A 22,760-nucleotide genomic window follows, 5' to 3' on the forward strand; every position below is an offset into this window, starting at 1 on the left:
TTATTTATTTCAATCTTGAAGCAACCATATCATGGCCAGAACAATATACAATTGTCTTGTGGTTCTTTCTGTAATGGCATTCGTCGCGCACAACATCGAAAAATGCGACGCTTCACGTCATCTGTTGCAATCTGGACCGGGGTTACCCAGCATCCCATCAATTCCAGCCAACCCAACCATTCCTGCAGCAAGCTTGCCACCAATGCCATCATTTCCTACGAACCCTACTATTCCATCCGCATTGCCGAAACCAAGTGTGCCGCCTACGGCATCAATCCCCACCATTCCAGCTATTCCATCATTCCCTGGTGTACCTAAATTCTCTTTGCCTCCATTTTCTTCTATTCCCATCAGCTTCCCTCAGTTCCCTTATATCCCATTCATATCGTCTCCACCACCTTCCAAATAAAATTTATATCACGTGATTGGAATTCACTGCTAGAATTTCTTAAACAATAGGCCAAGAAGCGCACCGTGCACGAAAGGGATTCCTGATGATTTAACTATGATGTCTTGTATGTCGAAATTTCTAGCTTTGGTTTGTGAGCATATATTCGTCTTCATATTTAGGTTTTGAGTCGAGTCCAGTCATCAGTTGCTGTCTCAAATCATATAGTAGTTGGGGTTTTTGTTCATTTATGTTATGTTTGTGTATTGCGTTGTTTGTTACGGTTTGCAGTAATGTTTTTATATATTGGAGCACTTGTGTGTCATGGCTAGCTACATACTATTTCCCACCGTTTGTTGATCAGTTGGATGAAAGATTTTCTAGAATTAACTAACTAAACAACTATAATAATATATGCATATATAGAAAGAAAATGAAGGGAGATGGGATCTTCAGAATTTCATTAATGCTAAACTAGATGCTTGGTCAAATCAGAGAGAAGGTTTGCATACTTAAAAAAGAAGACTTAGTTTGATTATAAAATCCATGAAGAGTGGAAAAGTTCGATTGGTAATATTATTGGTCTTCAAGTGCCAATGATTAACCACTACAAGCCATCAGAAATGTGTTAACTGTGCTATTTAAGACACATTGAAATGCTGCTGTAGTGCCCATATCTTCTTTTTTTATGTGAATGTATAGGTGGTACGTTTGCATATCAAAAAACTCTTAACATTCTCTCGCATGATACAGTAGTTTAGATGTAGGCCTATGCATTCAATTGAGGCAAAAGGGTCAAGCAAATTGTGTGTCCATTGTCTTTAGGATCTTTTGGCGCAGCAAATGCAACATTTCATGCCAAGTAGGTGCCTACCTCAACTCGTCATTCTCATAATTTCACATGACAAATAAATGGAAAGGATTTATAAAACATCATCTCATTTAACTGCTGCGCAATTTACTGTATTTGGCAAAAGAGAGATGATAAAAGTACTAAGAAATTTGCCTAATGATGCTCCTGTTAACAGATTAGTTTGTCTAGTGTAAATTATATGGACATTTCAAGCGGCTTAAACTTTTAACCTAATTACACAAGCTACCACTTCGTGTCCTTTAAATAATTACAACGATAACCCAAAAAAGGATCAACCTTGGAATAATAATCCTCATTGTGGATAAACTCGGGGTACGTTCCGTTGCTTGAAAGTAAGAAACTATAAAATACGAGTAGAGAGGTGAAGACCTGGGAATTGAAGAGACAATCTGGGTCTAACCAGAGGATGGACCTATTGAAAGAAATTGATATACACAGCTTGAGCTTATGACAATTCACAAAAGAGATTTATTGATTCACAGCAAAAATATCTCCACAATCCGTAATTCTTTTTATTACTTGCTCAACATCCCATTATCCCAAGGAACTGCACTCAATCGTTCATGATGTACAAGAGTCATGAAAATCTCACCCATGAACTATAACAGATCAGTCACTGCTGCTACCATTTACAAATTTTTGACGATACACCGTCATGTAAAGAAAATTCATTTGGCAACCAGCAATGTCTTCGGAACATATGTTTCACAGGAAAATTCAGGAATTGGTGCACCTTCTTCCCTTTTTCATTCTCTCTGCTCCTTGTGCTCCATACCGATGAAGATTGTATATCCATGAAAATCATTTAAGGAAAGAACAGCTGCATGAACATTGTTTAAATAAGGCTAGTTGATATTATGGCAACTGTAGAAACATAGAGAAGAGGTGCAATCATGTTACTTTAGGCTACTAAACAATACGGCACAGCTAGTTTCTCAGGGGGTGACCTTCCCCTTTGGTTGGCTTAAATCTTCAAGTTTGATACCAGATAATTCAGCAAGCTCAGCGAACTCCTTCTCCCCACTTAAAACCTGGAACAACTACCTTTTAGCTAATGAAGCATCAGAAAAGGTGTATAAAAAGGCACCACTCCTCAGGCAACCCCAAGATGATGAAAAAATAAAAAATAAAAAATAAAAAATAAAAAATAAAAAAATTCTTATCGGTAATATCTAACATATTTATAGAAACAAGCAATCAAAACATATCAAATGAAGTGGCTGGTGAGGCAATCATCATCAGTTTTAGATAAATTTCATGAAGGTGAAATAAAGCGTGAAAAAAAATTGTGAACCGTGGTTTCATATTCAATTGAAGAGGTATCATACCTGACCATTGATTACCCAGGTAGGGAAGCCTTCAATTTTAACATCTAAACAAGCCTGATCCATTTTATTTCCTTTCTTTACACCATCGGGAAAGCACTCCACATAGTCCAAAAGTTTGGATGCTTCACGCCCAAACATCTGTCCGCAGAAATCAAATACAAGCAAGCACAAAGAAAAAATAGTTAGTCCAATCTGGAACATGATAATAGTTCACCAGCATTCTGGAACATTAACTCCAAAAGATTATATCTCTAACCTAAAAAATCTCTTATTGAACGTCTCTAAGCGTATCTAGAGTGAAAAATGAAATACAGTAATTTCTGCTGGAATTTTACGATCATTCCCCCAAAAATATTTATCATAGAAAAATAGTTCTAAGGCAGGGTAGTATAAAATAAAAAAAAAAAAAAGGTTCTGCGCGGGCAGGGTAGACTCGTGATTTTTTGACGACAAAGGTTGACTTAAAAGTTAAACCTCTATGTTAGTAACACACCAAACAACCTAAACTTGTGGGACAAAACTCATATTATTTGAGAAATTACTCATATAAACTTGTATGTTTTCATTTGATAGGGACAAATATCCCTGATAACCCTGCTATTGAGTCCACTCTAATAGTTAGGTATTCTTTGTGTTTGCTCTGATAGGGAGCATTAATGAGTTTTCTGTTGCAATGTGTCTGATATTTCTTACATTATATTTGCAACTAATGGGTCATTTTATGACAATGACATCAATATTCAAGTTAGATGAATAAATTTAAAGACATTGTTTTCGAGGAACAATATACAAACTAAAAACAGGAATACCCATTTTTTTCTATTTGGATGCAGTTAAAGCTCGTGAAGTAGTTCAGTATTATAAATTCAGGACATCCTTTATCAATTAATTAATGAGAACCTAGAGCAACTTAGTACTTCTAATCCTTCAAAAACTCCTAGATAACCTACCAGCATTAAAAGAATTTAATTTGGCAAATTTTTATGGCACAATTATTCGTGCAGTATTTCGAATCTTTAACTTGTACAAAACTCACTAAAGAAAGAAATGGAAGGGTAACATGAGGAATGGACGGGTTAAAAAACTGAAGATACATTTTAGTGTGTCCAAGGAAGAAAACAAACTTTAAAACCTCTCCAAGGCCTTTTAAGAATCACTGGTAAAAAATCTCAATGGAGCCGTACCATTTAAAAATGTTAAGGACAGAAGAATGAGTCTTCTAATGATTATATCCAAGTTGGGATAGGTTGCATTTTTCTAGTAGACATGACTTGAAAACATGAAATCTTTAAAAAAAAACAACTTGCCAATCTAACCAACAAGTGCTCCACCATGTCTCAAATGTGTGTGTGTGTGTGTGCATATATACATGAGCGAAAATTAAATAGAGTTTGATTTTTCTTGTAAATAACCAAGGTAGTTTTCCTGATCAAATCACCACAACACTGATTCTTTATTTAATTATGTAGCAGACTTTATAATTAATATGATATTTTGTTGAGTAACCAACCACAGACCACTTACATCAAATTGACTGGAAGTAGAGCGAAAGAGAAATTACCTCTTTCTGATCCTGACAATGTGAACACCAGAAAGCCCCATATAATTTAGCTCCAATTGAATGTAGATGTCTTGCAAGTGAAAGGGCCACGGGACTTGACTTTTTTGTGACCTTGGTTTCGAAATATGGTAGTTCCATATCGGTCAAGCTGTGTTAAATACAAGGCAAGGAATATAATGCAAGATCACACAATATATCATTTAGGACAAAAGGTTATAACAGTCTCATTGTCTCAATAACATATAGTTTGAGCTCACAAAACAAAGTTCCATTATTTACATTCAAGAACAAAAATTTTCATTCAAGCCAAAAGGGTTCCTTAAACATTTTAGTCAATGTAATAATTCATAGTCACAGTCCACATTTTTGCCAAAGACAACTTCTGTTGGTCATCGGACTCGATCTAAACATACTTTTGTACTTGGAATTCCTATGTATACTTCTTGCACAGTTACACTATTAATAAAAATTCCAAAACTATTGATTATTATGAATTTTGTTACAAGGTTATTCTTCTGTTAAAAGTAATGCACAAGGTTATTCAATATCACAGGCACACTGTGCTACCTTGGAGAGACAGGCTGGGCAGTATTATATGATGCAGTCAAGACAATAACCACCAAAATAGATATGGATATAAGTGAACCCAACCGTTGTTGAATATGTTGTGTCCCAAAACTCTGCAATTAAACAAAAGCTTTACGTCATTGCTACATCATGAAGTACTTATAAGTGCAAGGCTGATCTTTCATCCTCGGACAAACCTTTAGGGTGATGAAGAACAAGCTGAAGGATAGTATTGCTGATGTCAAACAATATAAACACAATTCTCCAGAAAATTCAGTGCTTAGAATATACAAGAAGTATGCGCTAGCAACTGCCATTGAGGTAGATGTCCCCAGCAAGATTATTTCACCATCACTTTTCCCAGAGTCAAACCCTCTTTCCTTTCCATCCAATTGTAGGCTGAGGGATGCAACTAATCCATATGCAAGCAAGCCAAGCAATGGTAGAGGAACACCTAATAATGGAAAGGGATGGCAATGAGATATAATTTCTGAAAATTATGCTTCGAATGAAAATAGTATTCGTTAAGACATCAAACAGAAAACGACTTTTTCCCTTCAAAAATAACAAGGAAATATTTGAGCTGAGGACAGATGAAATGATCCCACTACATGAATGGTACAAAAACAGAAAACATATTCAGAAAGGTAACTGGAGATATCCATAACAATAAGATGCAAATTCATAGTGTTTATAACACTTGAACTCAACCTCAAGCTATGAATAAAAGCGTAGAAGCAGGTATTAATCCTTTGTCATGCTAGAGTCCTGAATCACTTTCTTTTTTTCCTCCTAGAATGTAAATGGCATATTATAAACTTTCCACATAACAATTTTACTCAAGAGCACTGGCTTTCATAAATAAGGATAATCAGAATGAAATTCATTCGGTTAAAATAAAGCTCTCGAAAATCTCGTTACTTAACGTCCCTCATTCAATTAAGATCAGATAAAAGATTACCAAAAACATAGGAGTAGTCACTGGTGAGTATGGTGGTGCAAGAGCCCTCTCCCACGGGACAGAAGGCGTCAGAATCGGTGAACTTGAGATACGTCAAATACGCAGTCTCCAAAAATCCAACGCCTCCAAGCACCGTACACCATTTGTATACCGAAATGCCAGTATCATCATCACCGTGATTTCCTGACGAATAAGAGGATGACGACTCCGATGGTGCAGGATCCGGCGCCGTCGTTTGGAACTCAGATTGAGCAGGTTCAGCACCTTTATTCCGCTCCGAAACGCAATTCAATCTGAGAATCAATACTTCCCGTCTCCAAGCTCCATTCTACCATCACAAATCGACTAAATTAAACAATCAATCGCCAAAAAAAAAAAACCATTCCAAAGGAGAAAAGAGGACAGAATACGAACCTTTCCACGTGGAATTGAATGAGCATAAAATGGACGAGATAGAGAGGGAGTTCGATGGAAGGGAAGACAGGGGGATGATATGCTGCTGAAGAATGCAGAAGTCCACATCACGCAGTCGAAGGTGTATTCTCACGTAGTACTTGGTGAAGGGAACTTAACAAAAACTCCTGAATTACACTTCTTACATAGCGCATTTACTAAAACGCGACTCTGCATGGAAAATATGTGTAATTATTTTGTTATACTGTCTAATTCTTTTATTTTTTTTAATCAGCAATTACATCTTAAATAAAAGTAGGGAAGGATGGACTCATCATATTTGACCAGACATTGAAGCAGTGGTCCTGACTAAGAATGAACTACTTGATTCGTTGATCTATTAGCAAAAACTGAAAATACAATTTGAAACGTTCCAAACTTGAGTTTTGCAATCATCTATAATTGATTCAAAGTTTGAAGAATCTGAAATTGAATCATTTAGCACGTGACAACCATTTGAGTATCACATTTAACAATAACATTATGAATTTCCTTGGAGGAATTCAAAGTGAAAATTTTGAAATTGAATAATTTTGCGCGTCACGACCATTTAAACATCATACTCCACAATAACATTATGAATTTGCAATACTTGGAGCCAACTGTTTGCTTCCCAAATGCCCATCACTTCCGCTACATGCATTGATGATATTAACCAACCTTATGTAATTAGTTTATGGTAGTTTATAATTATTATTTTGATAAGGTGAATTTTTAAGAAAAGTAATGATGCAGCTATGCCAAACACAATTGCAATTTATGTAGATAATGTATTCAATTTGTATATAAATAGGTTAGCAATTATTTCAAATTACTTTATATTCTAGTAATAACGAACTATATATTACTATTTTAAATTTATGTTTGTGGTTGAATGTCGTGATTTGAACTTTTTACATCAATCGGCTCAGTCCGGCAAAATATGCAGTTTTGCAATGCCATCATCATTTTGATCCACATAGCATTAAACTTCCGTTAACGTGCCTCTTGATCCGGCTACATTTAATGTTCCAACATGACACAAGATTTCGAGTTTAAGCCCCATAGTAAGACATTTCATTGACACAAGACTGTGTGGTTGATGCATCAATGCCATACAGAAATGATTTGAGATAAAACACAACTTTTGTGCGTACCGCGTCTAATTTATTTGAAATCCTAGCAAAATTTATAATAGACTCGATATATTTGCATACCGCGATTATTTTAACATGGATTAATATGAATCTTTGCTTCACAACATTATGATGTATACAATACCATCCATATATATATGCATGCAGACTACAAAAGGCATCATCAAAAACAGCTGTTCAGGTTTGTGACTTGTGATGTTTCAGAGCTTCAAAACGAGCAGTAAGGGCATCATAATCAGGTAGTTTTGGATGAGCTCGAGCAACTGGAGCTTGTGGAGCCTGGCGGTTAGGTGGAGGTTGTTTATGTCCCCTAGTAGGCATGTCCATCTCCTCTGAGTTGACTTCATAATCAGATTCATCGAATTTGATATCAGAACGTGCAGTAGATCGAACATTGTAGCTGTGCCTTCTGTATATTTTCCTTGTGTCAACATCTCTTGCTGCATTTTCCATCTCAATATCTTCATCATCACGGTCTGATCCGTCAAACTTGATATCAGAACTTGGTGCTGTCTGACAGTTGTAGCTTCGTCTTCTGAGGATCTTTCTAGCATCATCATCACATCGCTCGTCTTGAACTCTAACAGAACAAGAATACTCAGAACCATTTGTCTTGTTCCTTATCTGATCATCAAACCGATCAGACAAACCTTGCAAAGCAGGCAAACTATTTGGTAGAAAGTTCCCAGTGAAATTAAAAGATTTAGTGTGAAAGTTAGCCTCATTCAGATTCTTATGCGTGCCAGTCATCTTTGCTCCTTTGTAGGCTAGGCCGGCCGCCGCTTCAGCAGCAGCCAGTGCTTTTTCTGCAGCCGCTTCCGCAGCAGATGCCAAGTCTTGAAAACATGTGACATTGATTGGTTCACTGTACAAGAATATAGATTTTTATGCTGAAAATGGAAGAATCTGCCAGATCTTTTTCTAAAAAACACTTTCGATATAACATAAGTTGCTGTACATTTACAAATTTATGTAATTACCAGCTAGCTGTATGATTTGATTCGGGAGCTCGCTTCAAAACTGATTTTACAGGTAAACTGGTAGCACTTGCAAAATTGACAGGTCCTTCCTAATAAAAAGCAAGTAGTAAAAAATCGGACACAATATTACACAATTATCATTCTAGATATAATAGGTCTCATATAGACTTAGTCCTATGCGATAATACTCATGTACAGTCAGTTTTGCACAGAGACAGAACTGTGAGTGCATGTGTAAAGAGAGTGAGAGGTATACGATACGCTCTTCCGGGGGCTTCAATAACTCTGTCTCGGATTCTGTTGTGTCCCACTCAACCTGGTATTCCTTCGCAATTTCCTTCAAAACTTTCAATTTTATTTCACCAGCTGGGGTCTTAACAGATAGCTTTTCAATAAGCTGCAGCAGAAGGCAAAAACACTAAACAAGGCTTCTCATTTGGAAAAGGTCCAGCAAAATTGTTCCTTGATACGTATGAGTGAGTTATATCTACTTCACTGATGCTACATTTTAACGGATAGGAATGAAATTATACCATGCGATTCACGCCGGCATTGGGTCTTAAATCGGTAGCCGCAGATACAAAATCCTTCCCATATTTCTTCTGGAAAACATCACGGATGGACAACAGTTCTGGAATCTCCGAGCATCGAGGGGCCGCAAATATTAAACTTGATATCCCTTCCTTGAGATCGGCTGGGCATTCCCTGTAAAAGATATTTAAACAGCCGGATTATTTTTCAGTTTGTTATACACACAACATTAATTTATAAGGATATCAAACTTAAGCTTTGATAAGACACCTTTGTTTTGCAATAATAGAAAGTCTGGTCACCACAAGCTCACAGAAAAGCTCAATCAACTCATTTGCAGCCATAATATTTTGTTCCCTTATCACGTGTTCAACCTAAGAGCGCCACAGAAACACAACATGAAAACATTGACAAAAGATGATAGGCCGTAGAGTAAAAGTAAAAAGGAAAAAAAATTTCGACATGTCCTCCAACATAATGTAAAAATTGACTAAAAGAGTGTGTGTGAGAATTAATTCAAGAAACTGATGTCAGATGACAAGAATGTTAAAAAAAATTCATCATATTTTTAGTCAATTAAAGATTAGATGCTGAAAAGTATGAAATAAAAAATGGTAAGCAGAAAAATTGTCACCCAACAGATTCTTCCTACCAGAATAAGAGGACATCTCCGTTTCAGAATAAGCAATCCTACATGTCAAAATCATGAATCACAACCAATCCTGTCAAGCTGGAACATGCTAATTCATATTCAGCCTAAAATAACGTTAAAGCAAAGTGAGACCAAAGTTCTCTTTATATGAACAAAAACACTAGACACTTTGATCTGAAATTTTATCCACTTTATGATACAATTGATCCTAAAATAACATTAAAGTAAAGCAAAGCTGGAACATGATAATTCAAATTCAGTCGTTTTTCTATTATGGCTAGCTTTTGGCTAGGACTAGGAGTGGAAGTGTTAGGCTGGTTCTATGTAAACAAACTTTATGTTGGGTTTTGGATGATCTTCCGACGATAAAGTTTGTTTCTAATCCTCTTGGTAACTCTCGTGATGGCTGACCCACTCCCACTGCTTTTTTAACCACGACACATGGAACACAGGATGTATTTGAGACTCCGCCAGCAGCTGTAATTTGTATGCCTATGTGCCCACCTTCCCCAACACTTTGAATGGACCATAGCATCGAGGAGCTAACTTCTGAAACACTCTACAACACACTGATTATTTCCTATGCGACCGCAGCTTTAAGAAACCGTGTGACCCACCTGAAATAATACATCTCGCCTTCGAGCATTTGCATGTTTCGTCATTCTTTGTTGTGCTTGTCACGCACCGAGATCCAGGCGCGTCGACACCGGCGTTATTCAACAACCACACGATCTTAAAACAACAAGCCTTGTAGCACATCGTAAACCAAACTAGTCTATTTCATAAATAACAAAAAATTATCTCGCCTTTACAACTGAAAACTCCAAAATGAAAACGAATGTGAATGCAGAAGCGAAAGCGTTTTACAACTTAGTTCAAATAACGGAAATGAAAAACTGATCTTGATGGCACAGGGATTCATAATCATCCCGAAAACTTTTTTTGTTCTTATTCTTCAATGTGTTCTTCGTCCTTATCTGGGGTGAGAATGAAAGGGGTATTTTGTGAAATACTCAGCATGTAGAGGGGTCATTCGAGACATATAACAACTGAAAGGAAAAATAATTGTTGATTTCCAATATATAACTTATTTCTTAAAATTATTTTTTCCTTATTGATAAGATTTTGGAAATAATTAATTAAGGGTGTTTCCTTTCTAGATGTTCAATTATTATGTTAAGATTATCATGATATGATATTATTGTTCAAAATAGTTTACTTCTGATAAAACTCTTGTTTCCATATTTTACAGGATTCCTTTTTGGGATAAACTCTAGGAGAAAATGAGTCTATAAAAAGAAGAGAAGTTAGTGGCTGAAAAAGACTTTTGCACGAGAGAGATCGAGAGAGAAAATTCAATTAACAAGAGTGTCGTTATCTGAAGAGTGTTGCAACAACGTGTTGCCGTGATTGCAAGAGACATTTGAAGACAACACTTGTGAAAGTGTTGATTGAAGATCGTGTTGCTCCAGTTTCGGCATGATGTTTGCGTTCCTTAAATATGTTTTTAATCTGATTATTTGTTTTAGGATGTAATTTGATTCCTTAAGGAAGATAATTTTCATAGAATCACTTGTGTTGGTTTTCGTAAACTCAAGTTGTTTTTCTAGTTATTATTTTGCCCCGAGGCATCGCGTAAATATTTATACTTGTGCATAATTATCTCTGAGTTATTTTTGTTTAAGTTATTTATTTGTGTGATATATTATTCTGTTGCGTGTTGTCACTAGGTGTTACAACATCTGTGACAACATTGATATCTGATACACACAATGTTTTTTCATTTTACGTTAAATAGAAATCCCGACAAGTGGTATCAGACACTACTTTTGATATACTAAGTGTTGATCTTATTTTTTTGTTCAACAACCTAATTAATAGACGTGTCACTTACAAAAGCAGCACTACGACCACTTATCTTCGATGGATCCAACTATAGTCTATGAAAGGTCAAGATCACAATATATATTAAGTCTGTAGATGAAAGTGCATGGCAACGAGTTTTCAGCGGCTGGAGTCCTCCGAAAAGAATAGATGAAGATCTGACAAAACCAAAAAATGAATGGACAACTGATGAAGTACAAGTTTCGAACCACAATTCAAAGGCCCTGAATGCTATTTTTACCTCAGTCAACCTAAACATGTTTAGTTGGTTGCGAATTATGTATCGGCTAAAGATGCGTGGGAAATCATTCAAAAACAGTGTGAAGGATCTGAAAGTGTGCGAAGGACAAAACTGAGAATGCTAACATCTAATATGAAAATCTGAGGACGGAAGAGACTGAAACAATCACTGACTATGACTGTCGCCTCATAGAGATTGCCAACCAAGCATTTAGTCTCGGTGATCCAATCTCGAACGAACATCTTGTTAGCAAAGTATTCAGATCTCTGTCTGAAATATTCAATATCAAGATCTGTGCAATTGATAAAGCAAAAGACACAACTCAAATTGCATTGGAAGATCTGATAAGCTCACAATGCACTTTCGATATGAATATGGATATGCAGAAGAAGGACAAAGGTAAGACAATTGCTTGCCAAGTATCAAATTATTCATACAATGATCTTCTTCGATTGTCGCACGAAGTCAATGAGACGGATTTATGTGAAGACTCTTATCTCTTATATCACGAAGAAATTTGGAGATTATTTAAAAAGAATCAAAGACAAAAAAAGACAGGACAACAATCTAAGTTTCTGCTCCATAAAAAATTCAGAAGTCTCCTAAACAAGGACGAATTTGACAAAGGAATGAAGGTACAATCAATCTAATTCCAGAAGATTTGATTTTGTGCAATGTAGGAAATGCAATGGTTTCGCACACTATGCAAATGAATGCGCGAATAGACTTCAGAAGAATAAAGGATTCAATGTTTTTCTAAGCGATAAGGAATCTGACGAGGAAGAAGAACCCAATGAAGAAGAAAATCACACGTTGTTGACAACACTTTTGGAAGAAAGACGTTGGTTACAAGTTAATCCGCTAGGTGTCGCCTCCGGTGTTGCAACACTTGGCCGGAACACCTCTCCAGAATCGATGTGCTTTTTAACTCTATAACTTCTGAAAATTTAAGTGCTCAGGAAGATATGGAAGCTGAAGATGAAGTAATCACTCTAGAAAGTGTACAAAAGGTGTATGAGAGTTATATGCTGACTGGATTTAACACAACTATCTCAAAACATAATACTGAGCTAAAGTCTGTTGTTGCCAAACTTGAAGTAATCTTAAGAAAAAGAGATTTGGAATTGCTATCAATTAAGAGAAGAACTTACATGAAAACATGCAAAAGTAAGTGAACTTGATCTTTGGCATCAAAAGTTGGGTCATGTAAATTTCAAGACTTTAAAGAACCTCTGAAAGTATGATGTTGTACCGGGTATGCCACAACTTATCATCTGGAGTACCATATGTTTGTGCTGATTGTCAAAAGGTAAGCAAACTCTGGTATCACTGTTGCAACATTTCGGAACAACACGCTGCCTTGAGTTATTTCATATGGATCTTATGGGTCCTATGGAAGTGGAAAACTATGGAGGCAAAAAATATTCTTTTGTGTGTATCGATGACTTCTCACGTTTTACATGGGGTAAGCTTTATTAAAGAAAAGTCAGACATCTTTGTTGCATTTAAAAATTTACTCACAAGGATCATTAACCTCCATAACTTGAAGGTAAGCAGAATCAGGACCGATCACGGTAAGGAATTCGAGAACTTTTTATTTTTATCTTTGTGTGATAAGAAAGGTATATCACATGAATTTTCTGCTCCAAAAACTCCACAACAGAATGACATGACTAAACGCAAGAATAGAACAGTACAAGAAATGGCTAGAAAGAACATTTCAAAGTGTTTTTGGGTTGAGGCTAAACACTGCATGTCATTCGCAAATCGTGTGTACTTAAGAAGCGGTTCAACTATGACACCCTATGAGATAATCATAGGAAAGAAACCAACTTCATGTTTTTGGGTGTATATGCCAGCAAAATTTGACTCTAAAAACAATAAGTGTTTGTTTCTTGGATATGTTACAAATAGTCGTGTCTATCATATGTTTAATATAAGAACTACGACTATTATGAAATCTATTAATGTTGTCTTAGATGATCATGCAGATCTCAAAAGGAAAACTGTTGAGGATAACGTGCTGGAAATTTCTATCTCACTGGAAAATCCAGGTGTTGCCTCGGATACCTAGCACATCACGAGATCCTGTTGTGACTGAACCTGAAGATGAACAACAAAGTGATGACAATCAATGATGGAAAGAAATGTGCATGAAGAATACAAACCCGGAAGAAAGAAAAGGTCGAATACCGCAAAATGGTCGGGTTAGTGTGCTTGAGTTCCATGTACTCACAGGTTAGACATTCCTATTTTGTATCTAATTTTGAACCAAAAAACGTTGAGGAAGCATTCAAAAATGAATTTTGGATCAATGCGATGAGCTTGAACAGTTTGTTCGAAATCATTTGTTGTATTTAGTTCCACCTCCTGACGATGGAAACACAATTGGTACAAAATGAATTTTTAAAAATAAAACCGATGAGTCAAGAGCAAGGTTGGTTGCTTAAGGGTACGGTACACATAGGTAGAGGAGGTTGACTTTGATGAGACCTTTGCTCCTGTAGCCTACATTGAGTCAGTCCGACTATTGCTAGCTATTGCATGTTATATGAGAAAGTGAACGTTAGACAGCCTAAAGGATTCGAAGATCCACACTACTTGGATCATGTTTACAAGTTAAAAAAGGTTGTCTATGTTTGAAGCATGCACGGTATGGTAGATTGACCAAGTATGTACTCGAAATTGGCTTTAAACGAGGTGAGATAGACTTTACCCTATTTATTCAAAAGTCAAAAGGTGAAATACTTATGTGCCAAGTTTATGTGGATGATAAAATTTTCGATGCATCTTCTCAAAAGCATGCAGATTACTTTGTTGAATGTATATCTACTTTTAAAATGAACATGGTAGATCAGTTAAGTTTCTTTCTTGGATTACAAATTAAGCAAATGCATGATGGTATTTTTCTGTATCGCAACATCATTGATAGCCTTTTGAACGGTCAGATCTTCTTTGAGCCCCATATGAATAGTTATCCCCTCCCCCCTTCGGTACCCTCGTCACGCCCCCGTTGGGTGAAGCGCCTCTCCCACACCCACGCCCGGCGCCAGCTCTCCCGCTTCCCCCTTCGCGTCTCCCCCTAACCCGACCTGCACCCTCGCCCAGCACCCTCGTCTCGCCCGCGTTGGGTGAAGCGCCTAGCCCTCGCCCTCGCCCTCACCCACGCCCGCGCTAGCTCCTCGCCTGCCATCTTGTTCGTCGGATCACCTCACCTAGCCACGATCGCCATCGCGCAACCCCGCCCCCATCTCCGCACCTCGCCTCGCCCTCGCCCGCTTCTCTTCTAGCCCGCCGCCTCGCCCCGCCTCTCCCCGCCACCATCTCGAGCCAACATTCTGTCCGACTTCAATTCATTCGCTCGTTCCCTAGTCTTTTTACCTCAAGTATTTTCCTACGCTCCTTCCGGTAAGTTTCATCCCGTACTCGTTTAGTTACTTTTAAAATCCATGTCTTCCTCTGATTCTGAGCTCAATTCCTCGAGTGCTTCCGAGAGGTCTACTGAGTCTGATGAGACACTTCCTCTAAAGATCCCGAACTTTCTCCCGACTCCTTCGAGGAGGAGATCGTAAGCCATAGTTGTCCTGGTAACGAAATCCGTTATATGAATCAACAGATGAACATACCAGTGCCGATACACTATGGTATGACCACTTATCATCTCACATATCTCTTTATAATGAACAAAGTTTACCGCGTTTCATGATTCATTTTCATGAAAATGTGCATTGTTTCATGAAGAGTCGCATCTGTTCTGAATCAAAATTTTGTTTCTATATATATGGCATCATTAGTTCAAGAAAAGAATTCAGATTCTGATTTGATTTAGTCACCCACAAATACAGAATATCTCCATTGTATCCTAAGAGAAATTTTTTATATCCCTGTGACTTAAGTGAGGGAGAAAACATTTCTTAAAAGAAAGCGTTGTAAACGTGCCTTGGAGTTCATTTATTTAGATCTGAAATATTTCTCTCAACAAAGGCTTCATTGCACATTCCTTCTTCCCACAAAATCATCATTCCGACCTCCAAAGACCAGCCCTATCTAGCTCCCAAGGCAACCTATACCTTTTTCTAACATAAGTTAAAAGCAGGTCTCCGCTTTCCTCTATCTGAGTTCCTCCAAGAGCTCAACAGTTATTATCAAGTGCACCTAGATCAACTCACCCCCAATGCCTTCCGTTTAATATGTATCTTTGTTGTATTACTATGGGCTCTAAGCCTTCCTCTAGATTGCACCAATTTCTCCTACTTTCTACGTAACCTCTCGATCCAGCTGCAAAATTTTTTATGGCACCTAGTCACGTACAAGATTGGAGAAAATATTTTTTCTGTTTATCTAACCTCCCAAAGAGTGGACTTGCACAACGGAGTGGTATCCCACTTTCACCAAGCCTACCCTTCCCAAAGGGTTTCAAGAAGTATAAATCATAATTGCTCAAAGTGAATGTACTAGGGGACATATGCTTTAGTATTCCCAAACTTTATCTGAAGATCTCATGTGCTATCCTGGGTTAAGTCCTGCAAAAATTAAACTGAAAGGGGAAGCTAGTAGATATGCCCTCTTTTTACACTACCTTGTTTCATTTTTACTTATTTTGCTCTTTGATAATATTCTCATCTAGTTCATTGTTTTTATTCGCAGGTACTACAATAATGAATGCTATATTTCTTCACGAGCTCGAAAAAAAGGAGAAAGCCGGGGGGTTCATAATCGGCAACCAAGAAGCAAATTACCCCATCTCTTCATGCCAAGTCCTCTCTTCACTCTAGCAAGAAGAAAACTCTCACCGGTCCAAGCCCATCAATCCAACAGAAAGGTAAACACAAACTTTCCGCGACCTCAATCACATCGGCCTCTTCCGTAGAGGTTTCGGGATCAAATGATGAACATCCCTTTGGGCCACGGATACACCCTTTGCATACCCCGGAATCCGTTATTGTGGGACGAGGTTGTCACGTCCCAATACCGTGGTGAGTTGACATCCGGCGTTGTTTTACAATTATTCAATCGTAAATCAACAAGCCTCGTAGTATAGTGTACAACCAAACCAGTCTTTTTCATAAAACATATATTGTCTTTACAACGTAATCAACTTAACAAACGAATGCGGAAACGAACAACGTAAAAATAAAAGATAGCCAAATTCCAAAGTCTGTCTTGATCAACTGAAACCTTGTTACCATCCCCAGAAATTCATTTGCTCTTCTTCTTCAACTTGTTTTTCATTCTTATTTGGGAGTGAGAGGTGTAAGGGTGAGTATTTTGTTAAATACTCAGCAAGTGGGGGCCGATCGATCATAATAATACAAGGATATACATATATAGATCTTAACAATTCGAAATTTGTCGTGTCTCAACAAACGTCGGGACAATAAATAGACAAAATTATAGACATGACATAACCTATATATATTTATGTAAATATTAATTGAAATTTCATATCACAATAATAATTCATAACAAAAGTCAAGACTTGATATTAACCATGAGCAAACATAATTTATCATATGTATATAGACATATCATATATTATTCGTATTGCACTGTTACTTCATCTTATTATCCATGGTGTTACTGATCAGTCCCCTATATGTAATTCCTCTAAAGGGTGAGACCATATATCGATTATTATTACCCACCGCATCAGGGCCATAAACTTGTCATATCTTATCATGTTTTAGGAAAATTTTCCTTTTTACCATTTCTAACTTGAATCATAACAGTGCCTTTAAACATAATTCTTAGAATACACCAAATTGGTGTTTAAGAACATATATTAGAATATAACATGAAACGAAGACAACATAATTTTGAAACGAAAGGAACATGCACTTGAAATTGATTTAAACATGCTTAACAATTTATCGAAACGAAATATTCATATATCAAATCGAAGGGATATATCATGTCGATCGAATTTTTGAAAACATACTTAAATACTTTAAAACATAAGCCCACTTACAGAAAGGTGCTCCTAATTTATGGAAGAAACAAGCTGGAAGTTAACGTCCAAAAATCAGTAAAATTGCTAAATTCGCTTGAATTCCGAGCAGTATTCTTGCAGATATGTTTCCCAGAAATGGAACCGTTGGATGAGGCTGAAAGTTGGATATGATGTTTAGAACATTTGAAAGTGTATTATGAACGGTGGAGATCGGATTCTGAGGTCGGAAGTGATGGGACGAATTTCCAGAAATATAACAGAACTCTTGCTCCTAAATTTCACTTCAAGGAAGGTTGATGGTTGCAAACTTCAAGCTTGCTCTAGATGGAGAGGTTTTGGTGTGATTTCCCTCAAATTCAATACATCTATTTATAGGCAAGATTTGAAAACAATTCCCACAATTTGATGCATACTTTAATATATTTTATTTATTTTAATCAAAACTTTGGCACATTTGTTTTGTCAATGTTTTGCACTCATGTTTTGTCAATGTTTTGCACTCATGTTTTTTTTTTCTTCAATATTTTGCAATCATGTTTTTCAATGTTTTACACTTCATAATAGTTAATAATAATAATAATTATAATAGCCATAATAATAGTAATAATCTTCATAATTCTTACATTCCTCCCTCCTTATCGGAAGTTTCGTCACTGAAACTTGAGTTTTCTAGATTTTCAAAAAGACATGGATATTGCTTGAACATCTTCTCTTTTAATTCCCAAGTAGCTTCTCTTTCGGTGTGATTAGACCACTGTATCTTGACATAGGAAATGTTGCGTCGCCTTAGCACTTGTTCTTTTGTGTCCAAAATTCTAATTGGAACTTCTTCATATCTTAGCTTTTTATTCAGATTTCCTTCTATCAGAAGTGGTCCAGTTTCAAGAACATGATTTGGGTTCGGGATGAATTTCCTCAATTGTAAAACATGAAACACATTATGAATCCTTGACATATCCGGTGGCAATGCTAGTTTGTATGTCAGTGTTCCGATTCTTTCCAAAATTTCAAAAGGTCCTATGTATCGGGGATGTAATTTCCCAGCTTTATTGAATCGAACAACTACTTTCATGGGATAAACTTTTACGTAAGCTTTTTCTCCAACTGTGAACTCCACTGGTCTCCTCTTTAGATCAGCCCAACTTTTCTGTCGATCTTGATCAATTTTGAGTCTTTCTTTAATGATTGTTACTTTGTCCACGGTTTCTTGGACCAGTTCAGGTTCAGTTATGGATTTCTCTCCTACCTCATCCCAGTATAGAGGTGATCGACATTTTCGGCCGTACAGAGCTTCGTATGGAGCCATTCCAATACTGCTATGATAACTGTTATTGTAAGCGAACTCAATTAAAGGTAGATGTTCACTCCAATTACCACTGAATTCTAAAGCACATGCTCGTGGCATATCTTCAAGGGTTTGTCTTGTTCTCTCTGTTTGGCCATCAGTTTGAGGGTGATAAGCTGTACTGAGAGTAACCTTAGTCCCCATAGCTTGTTGAAAACTTTTCCAGAATCGAGATACAAATCTTGGATCTCTATCAGACAGAATGCTTGTCGGAACTCCATGTAATCGCACAATATTGTCCATGTATATGGTAGCCAATTTTTCCAGATTATAATTCATGCAGACAGGTAGAAAATGTGCAGATTTTGTGAGTTTGTCTAGACTTTGGTAAACATACTACAAAATCCATGGAAATATGTTCCCATTTCCATTCTGGAATTTCCAAGGGTTGAAAAAGTCCTCCAGGCCGTTGATGTTAAGCTTTAACTTGTTGACAGACCTGGCATCTAGAGATGTATTCTGCTACATCCTTCTTCATTCCGCTCCACCAGAAATTTTTCTTTAAATCTCTGTACATTTTTGTACTACCGGGGTGGACCGAAAATTTTGATTTATGTGCTTCAGACATTACTTCCTGTCGAAGATTCTCGATGTTTGGTACACACAATCGTCCTTTCATCCACAAAACTCCCTTCTCGTCTATATGAAGATCTTGTGACTTCTTTTCTTTGACTTGTTCTTTACGTTTTGTCAAAGTAGGATCTTGATTTTGTCTTAACTTGATTGTTTCTTGAAGGCATGGTTGTGCAGAAAGTGAAGCTAGGGTCACTTTACCCATGTTTTTCCTACTTAAAGCATCAGCTACCTTATTTGCCTTGCCCGGGTGATAACTTATTGTTAAATCATAATCTTTTAACAATTCAATCCATCTTCTCTGCCTCATGTTCAATTCTTTCTGTGTGAACAAATACTTGAGACTTTGATGATTTGTGAAGATCTCGCATTTGGCTCCGTAAAGATAATGCCTCCAAATTTTTAAGGCAAAAACTACCGCAGCTAGTTCGAGGTCGTGAGGAGGATAATTTTTCTCGTACGGCTTCAATTGTCTTGATGCATATGCGATTACTCTTCCTTCTTGCATGAGTACGCATCCTAAACCCTCTTTTGATGCGTCACTGTAAATTGTGAAGCTTTTGTCCTCAGTGGGTAGAACCAGTACTGGTGTAGATGCAAGCTTTTCCTTGAGCGTTTGGAAGCTCTTTTCACACTCCACACTCCAGTTGAATTTTGAGTTCTTTTGTGTGAGTTTTGTAAGAGGCGTAGCTATTGAAGAGAAACCTTCAACAAATTTTCGAAAGTAACCTGCCAATCCCAGAAAACTTCGAATTTCAGTTACTGCCTTAGGTCTCGGCCAGCCAATAATTGCTTCCACCTTTTTAGGGTCCACATATACTACTTCTTTTGAAATGATATGGCCTAAGAAAGTCACACTTTTTAGCCAGAATTCGCATTTCTTGAATTTCGCGTATAACTATTTTTCTCTTAACATCTGAAGAGTCAGGTGAAGATGTTCTTTGTGATCCACTTCACTTGGGGAATATATGAAAATGTCATCGATAAATACTACCACAAATTTCTCGAGAAATGGCTTGAATACTCTGTTCATGAGATCCATGAAAGCTTCTGGAGCATTTGTCAATCCAAATGGCATTACCGTAAATTCATAATGGCCATATCTTGTTCTGAAAGCTGTCTTTGGAACGTCTTCTGGTTTGACCTTCAGTTGATGATATCCTGTCCTTAAATCAAGCTTGGAAAATACTGTGGCTCCTTTGAGTTGATCGAAAAGATCATCTATCCTTGGAAGAGGATATCAGTTTTTGATTGTGATCTTGTTGAGTTCTCTATAATCGATACACAATCTCATAATTCCATCTTTCTTCTTTACAAATAAGACTGGAGGCTCCCCAAGGAGAGACACTTGGTCTGATTTGTTTCTTGTCTAACAACTCTTGGAGTTGTTCTTTTAGCTCATTGAGTTCTGCTGGAGCCATTCGATAGGGTGCCTTTGATATTGGTGTAGCACCTGGTACCAAGTTAATCTCGAATTCTATCTCACGGTCCGGGACCATTCTAGGTAACTCTTCTGGAAAGACATCCGAAAATTCTTGTACCACTGGAATATCTTCTATCTTGAGCTCGACTCCTTCTTTTACTTCATTTACCATTGCTAGGTAGACTATTTCTCCAGACTTCATGGCTTTCCAGGTTTGAGATGCAGAAAGGAGTGATTTACGTTTCTTAGCCTTGCCATGGTATGTGATTTCGTTTTGGCTTGGAGTTCGGAGTTTGATAATCTTACGCCGACAATCTACTATTGCATGACTCTTGGATAACCAATCCATTCCCAGAATAACGTCGAACTCCACCATGTTGACTTGAATCAATTCAGCGGTGAATGTGTGTTCATTGATATATACTATGCAGTTCTGATGTATCTTATGTGTTTCAATTGTTTTACTGGTGGGAGTAGCAATTCTAAAAGGTTCAACAAGTATCTCTGGTATAAGCCCTAACTTCTTAGTGAATCTCTTAGAAATAAATGAATGAGTGGCACCACAGTCAAACCACACATAAGCTGAAATTTTATTGATTATAATGGTACCTGCCACGACATCGTTTGCATCATCTGCCTCTTCTTGAGTTATGGCAAACATACGAGCATTGGTCTTATTCTTCTTTGGCTTGTTGGGGGTAGCATTAGTGTTTGACCATGTCGTTTTATTTAATGGTTCAGGACAATTAGCAATTCGGTGTCCAGCAAGCAAGCACCAGTGTTCCTTCGACATTCTCCAATGTGTCGGTAGTTGCATAATGGACACGGTTTTATGCTTGAGAATGTCGTAGTTGAATTGGAAGGAGTTCCCTTGAATGGTCCACTCGATTGGTTTGACCTTTTAACTGGTTGTTTACCTTAAAAAGATTGTCCAGAGAGAGGTCGTTTATTTTTATTTTCATCTTCTCGGCGCTTGATATCAGTCTCAGCTCTAATGGCTGCTCCCATTAAATCATCAAAACTTGTGGGTTGGTAAACTGCCAGAGCTGATTGGATACGGCTGTTCAGACCACGTTTGAAACGATGCATCTTCAGAATATCATCTGCCATGATGGCAGGAGCATAGGTTCCAAGGAAGTTGAATTTAGAAGTGTACTCCACAACAGACATATTTTACTCGAATTCACTCAACAATTTTAATCTCAACTCTGCTTGATAGTATTGTTTCAAGAATGCTTCTCGAAACCTTTGCCACGTGATTGGTCCGACTTCTGTCATATTTGCTCGATTCCTCCGAAGAGATTCATAATGGTGTTTGATTCCATTCGGTGGTGGAGGTGGTGGTGGCTGATTAGTGTTGGTATTTAAATGGCTCATTCCTTGGAGGGTTGTTGCCACAATGGTTGCTATGGCCATTAAATCTTCTCTGTTAAGGCCAACTCTTGCTGGTGGTGGAGTATCTTCGTTGTTATTGTTGTTGCAATCATTGTTGCGATTGGCATATCGCGGGTTGTGGTTGTTACGATGGGGTCTCTCTGCCATTTCCTAAGAGGTTTGAATAATTATGTATAAAATATTGAAGATTATCTCAAATATGAAATCAATCAAGGAATAGATCAAATAAACTTTTTATTGATTCCAATGAAAAGGAAAAGCAATACAAATCAAAATTTTCAGAAGTGCAATGATAAGAAGTACAAAAGAAAGGAAATAGATTATAAATCCTTATTACAATTAGTCATGACACTAAATACTCAATCATCTAAAATCTCGCCATCTCCTAGTACTTCGTCTTCCATCTGTTCTTCTATCGGTTCTACTTCCGGCTCCAATGCCATAATGATGGCATCCTCAAGATGATGAACATGATGCTGTAATTGTTCATTTTGCATAGTCAAATTCTGCACCGGATT

At 37.2% G+C, this 22,760-nt stretch overlaps 2 protein-coding genes across 3 annotated transcripts in view; both read right to left on the reverse strand.

Annotated features, from left to right (window-relative positions):
* Positions 1-1,638: 1,638 nt before the first annotated feature.
* On the reverse strand, positions 1,639-6,277 carry LOC140976332 (thiol-disulfide oxidoreductase LTO1). 2 transcript variants are annotated; one of them, XM_073440417.1, is made up of 8 exons: positions 6,094-6,277; positions 5,680-6,007; positions 4,916-5,172; positions 4,719-4,831; positions 4,152-4,299; positions 2,591-2,728; positions 2,210-2,293; positions 1,639-2,082 (listed from the first exon to the last, which is right to left on the reverse strand). In XM_073440417.1, the coding sequence occupies exons 1-8, from the start codon at positions 6,199-6,201 to the stop codon at positions 2,068-2,070; spliced, it is 1,191 nt and encodes a 396-aa protein (XP_073296518.1). In that variant the 5' UTR covers positions 6,202-6,277; the 3' UTR covers positions 1,639-2,067. The 2 variants fall into 2 exon arrangements, with proteins under 2 accessions (XP_073296518.1, XP_073296519.1); XM_073440418.1 differs by having other exon boundaries at positions 2,163-2,293.
* Positions 6,278-7,277: 1,000 nt separating this feature from the next.
* The window catches only part of LOC140976335 (uncharacterized), a 32,191-nt gene continuing 16,708 nt past the window's right edge, over positions 7,278-22,760 (reverse strand). Inside the window, exons 3-7 of the mRNA XM_073440424.1 lie at positions 9,050-9,153; positions 8,782-8,953; positions 8,505-8,645; positions 8,249-8,337; positions 7,278-8,133 (exon numbers count right to left, since the gene is read on the reverse strand). Of these exons, the coding sequence (XP_073296525.1) occupies positions 7,446-8,133; positions 8,249-8,337; positions 8,505-8,645; positions 8,782-8,953; positions 9,050-9,153 (1,194 nt within the window). The 3' untranslated portion in view covers positions 7,278-7,445. The remainder of the gene's footprint in view (positions 8,134-8,248; positions 8,338-8,504; positions 8,646-8,781; positions 8,954-9,049; positions 9,154-22,760) is intronic.

Source organism: Primulina huaijiensis, chromosome 5 (genome assembly GCF_012295235.1).
Source record: "Primulina huaijiensis isolate GDHJ02 chromosome 5, ASM1229523v2, whole genome shotgun sequence".
NCBI classification, from domain to species: Eukaryota; Viridiplantae; Streptophyta; class Magnoliopsida; order Lamiales; family Gesneriaceae; genus Primulina; species Primulina huaijiensis.

Bases quoted from the DNA above. Each gene is read 5' to 3' on its own strand.
- LOC140976332 (XM_073440417.1), bottom strand. From the start codon at position 6,201: ATGTGGACTTCTGCATTCTTCAGCAGCATATCATCCCCCTGTCTTCCC. The intron at 5,173-5,679 runs GTAATCTTTTAT...TTCCATTATTAG, and splicing joins TGACTACTCCTATGTTTTTG to GTGTTCCTCTACCATTGCTT. The intron at 2,729-4,151 runs GTAATTTCTCTT...TTCTGCGGACAG, and splicing joins ATTGTCAGGATCAGAAAGAG to ATGTTTGGGCGTGAAGCATC.